Here is a 3,289-nt window from a genome sequence, read left to right on the forward strand (position 1 = left end):
CCCCACCCCAAATTATGAAGGCTTTGGCATGTGCAAGCAAAGAGCAAGTGCGACCCACGGAGGCCCCCAGTGCCCCCCGGTTACCCCCAGTGCCCCACCGGGACCATCAGTGCCCCCCAGTGCTTCCAGTCCCGCACCATGCACGGAGACCACCCCATGCCGTGGAGCAAGTCCCGGGCCGGATCCACGGTCACCCCATGGCATAGGGCAAGGCCATGGCCAGATCCGTGGGTCACACCGCACCGTGGAGCACCCATGGGACCCCCCTGGGCTACGTATGAGGCGCTCCACACCATGGGGCAGCTCAGGGGTGATGGACCCCCACGTGAGGCTCCCAGGCACCATGGGGGCACCGCCATGACCACCTCCATGGAGCACCCTATGCAATGGGGCACCCGTGGGATGGTCATGGGGTGCCCGTTCGATCTCTATGGGGCACCCTACGCTACTGCACACCTCAAGGGTCCCACGCATGAGGCCTCCAAGCGCCCCAAGACACCTCCATGACCACCCCAGTGGTGCACCCCATCCAATGGTTCGCCCATGGAATGTTCTTGTGGTGGTCGTGGGGTGTCCATTGGACCTCTGCGGGACACCCCGCACCATGGGGCACCTCAGGGGTGCCAGATCCCCATGCATGAGGCCCCCAGGCACCACGGGGCACCTTGAAGACCACTTCAATGGTGCGTCCCACGCAACGGGGCACCCGTGGGACGTTCTTGTCGTGGTGGTCGCGGGGTGTCCATTGGACCTCTGCGGGGCACCCCGCACCATGGGGCACCATCAGTGGGGCGCTGGGGGGGGCCGCGGTGGCCTCACCCGAAGAGGCGGAGGAAGCATGGCTGGCAGTAGGGCTTGCCCTCCTGCTCCTGGAAGGTGCCCTTGGAGAGTGGTCGGAGGCAGAAGGCGCAGACGAAGTGCTCGGGGTGGAAGCGTTGGGCCATGGCGGGGGGCGACCGGCCGGCGATGGGTTCCCCGCAGCCCCGGCACAGCGAGCCCCGCCGGGCGTGGAAGTGCCGCTCGCAGTAGGGGTGGCCGCCATCCTCGAAGAAGCTGCCCCCCACGAAGGGCGCGAAGCACTCCTGGGGACAGGGACAGGGAGATGGGGACATCAGGGACCAGGGGAGGTGGGGACGTGGCATGTGAAGTGCTCCCAGAGGTGGGACATGGGGACGCGGGGACATCAGGGACCAGGGGAGGTGGGGACGTGGCATGTGAAGTGCTCCCGGAGGTGGGACATGGGGACGTGGGGACATCAGGGACCAGGGGAGGTGGGGACATGGGGACATCAGGGACCAGGGGAGGTGGGGACGTGGCATGTGAAGTGCTCCTGGAGGTGGGACATGGGGACGTGGGGACATCAGGGACCAGGGGAGGTGGGGACGTGGCATGTGAAGTGCTCCCGGAGGTGGGACATGGGGACGTGGGGACATCAGGGACCAGGGGAGGTGGGGACGTGGCATGTGAAGTGCTCCTGGAGGTGGGACATGGGGACGTGGGGACATCAGGGACCAGGGGAGGTGGGGACGTGGCATGTGAAGTGCTCCCAGAGGTGGGACATGGGGACGCGGGGACATCAGGGACCAGGGGAGGTGGGGACATGGGGACATCAGGGACCAGGGGAGGTGGGGACGTGGCATGTGAAGTGCTCCTGGAGGTGGGACATGGGGACGTGGGGACATCAGGGACCAGGGGAGGTGGGGACATGGGGACATCAGGGACCAGGGGAGGTGGGGACATGGGGACATCAGGGACCAGGGGAGGTGGGGACATGGGGACATCAGGGACCAGGGGAGGTGGGGACGTGGCATGTGAAGTGCTCCCGGAGGTGGGACATGGGGACGTGGGGACATCAGGGACCAGGGGAGGTGGGGACGTGGCATGTGAAGTGCTCCTGGAGGTGGGACATGGGGACGTGGGGACATCAGGGACCAGGGGAGGTGGGGACGTGGCATGTGAAGTGCTCCCAGAGGTGGGACATGGGGACGCGGGGACATCAGGGACCAGGGGAGGTGGGGACGTGGCATGTGAAGTGCTCCCGGAGGTGGGACATGGGGACGTGGGGACATCAGGGACCAGGGGAGGTGGGGACGTGGCATGTGAAGTGCTCCCGGAGGTGGGACATGGGGACGTGGGGACATCAGGGACCAGGGGAGGTGGGGACATGGGGACATCAGGGACCAGGGGAGGTGGGGACGTGGCATGTGAAGTGCTCCCAGAGGTGGGACATGGGGACGCGGGGACATCAGGGACCAGGGGAGGTGGGGACATGGGGACATCAGGGACCAGGGGAGGTGGGGACATGGGGACATCAGGGACCAGGGGAGGTGGGGACGTGGCATGTGAAGTGCTCCTGGAGGTGGGACATGGGGACGTGGGGACATCAGGGACCAGGGGAGGTGGGGACGTGGCATGTGAAGTGCTCCTGGAGGTGGGACATGGGGACGTGGGGACACCAGAGACCAGGGGAGGTGGGGGTGGCGGGGGTCTCACCCGGCAGACGAAGCACTCGGGGTGCCAGAGCCCCTCGAGGGCGGCGATGTAGCCCTCCAGGATGGGCCGCCCGCAGCCCCGGCACCGGCTGGAGAAGAGCTCGGCGAAGTCCTGGCGGCAGTACTGCTGGCCATCCTTCTCCAGGCAGCCTGGGGGACACCACGGGGAGGGTGGCAGGGGGACGGTGCGAGGACGGGGAGGCATGGGGACACGGGGACATGGGAGACACGGACGCGGGGATGTGGGGACACGGGGGATGCGACCAGGGTGGTGAGGCCGGGATGGAGGAGGAGAGATCTGGGGACGTGGGGATGGTGAGACGTGGGGACACGGGGACACGTGAGCACGGGATCGGGCCACAGGGACACGGTGGGAGGGGGCCACGAGGCGATCTGGGAGGACGGGAGGGGACACGGGGGGGACACGGGGGCCACCCACCCTCCTCGCCGAAGGGCTGCCCGCACTTGACGCAGCAGAAGTGCTCCGGGTGCCAGTTCTTGTCTAGCGCCGTCACCATTTGCACGGGATCGGGCCACAGGGACACGGTGGGAGGGGGCCACGAGGCGATCTGGGAGGACGGGAGGGGACACGGGGGGGACACGGGGGCCACCCACCCTCCTCGCCGAAGGGCTGCCCGCACTTGACGCAGCAGAAGTGCTCCGGGTGCCAGTTCTTGTCTAGCGCCGTCACCATTTTCTGGGGGGAGATGGGGACGTCACTGCCAGCCCCCCCCCAGGGGTCCCACTGCACCCCCAGGGAGTCCCACCGCCCAAGGAGCACCCCACAAGGCCGCACT

The 3,289-nt window shown here is 67.7% G+C and overlaps 1 protein-coding gene across 1 annotated transcript in view; it reads right to left on the minus strand.

Annotated features, from left to right (window-relative positions):
- Positions 1–137: 137 nt before the first annotated feature.
- The window catches only part of LOC103894672 (transforming growth factor beta-1-induced transcript 1 protein-like), a 9,848-nt gene continuing 6,696 nt past the window's right edge, over positions 138–3,289 (minus strand). Inside the window, 4 exon segments of the mRNA XM_019470705.1 lie at positions 138–1,082; positions 2,494–2,642; positions 2,932–3,018; positions 3,021–3,237. Of these exon segments, the coding sequence (XP_019326250.1) occupies positions 816–1,082; positions 2,494–2,642; positions 2,932–3,018; positions 3,021–3,237 (720 nt within the window). The 3' untranslated portion in view covers positions 138–815.

Source organism: Aptenodytes forsteri, unplaced genomic scaffold (genome assembly GCF_000699145.1).
Source record: "Aptenodytes forsteri isolate BGI_AS27 unplaced genomic scaffold, ASM69914v1 Scaffold656, whole genome shotgun sequence".
Classification (NCBI taxonomy): domain Eukaryota; kingdom Metazoa; phylum Chordata; class Aves; order Sphenisciformes; family Spheniscidae; genus Aptenodytes; species Aptenodytes forsteri.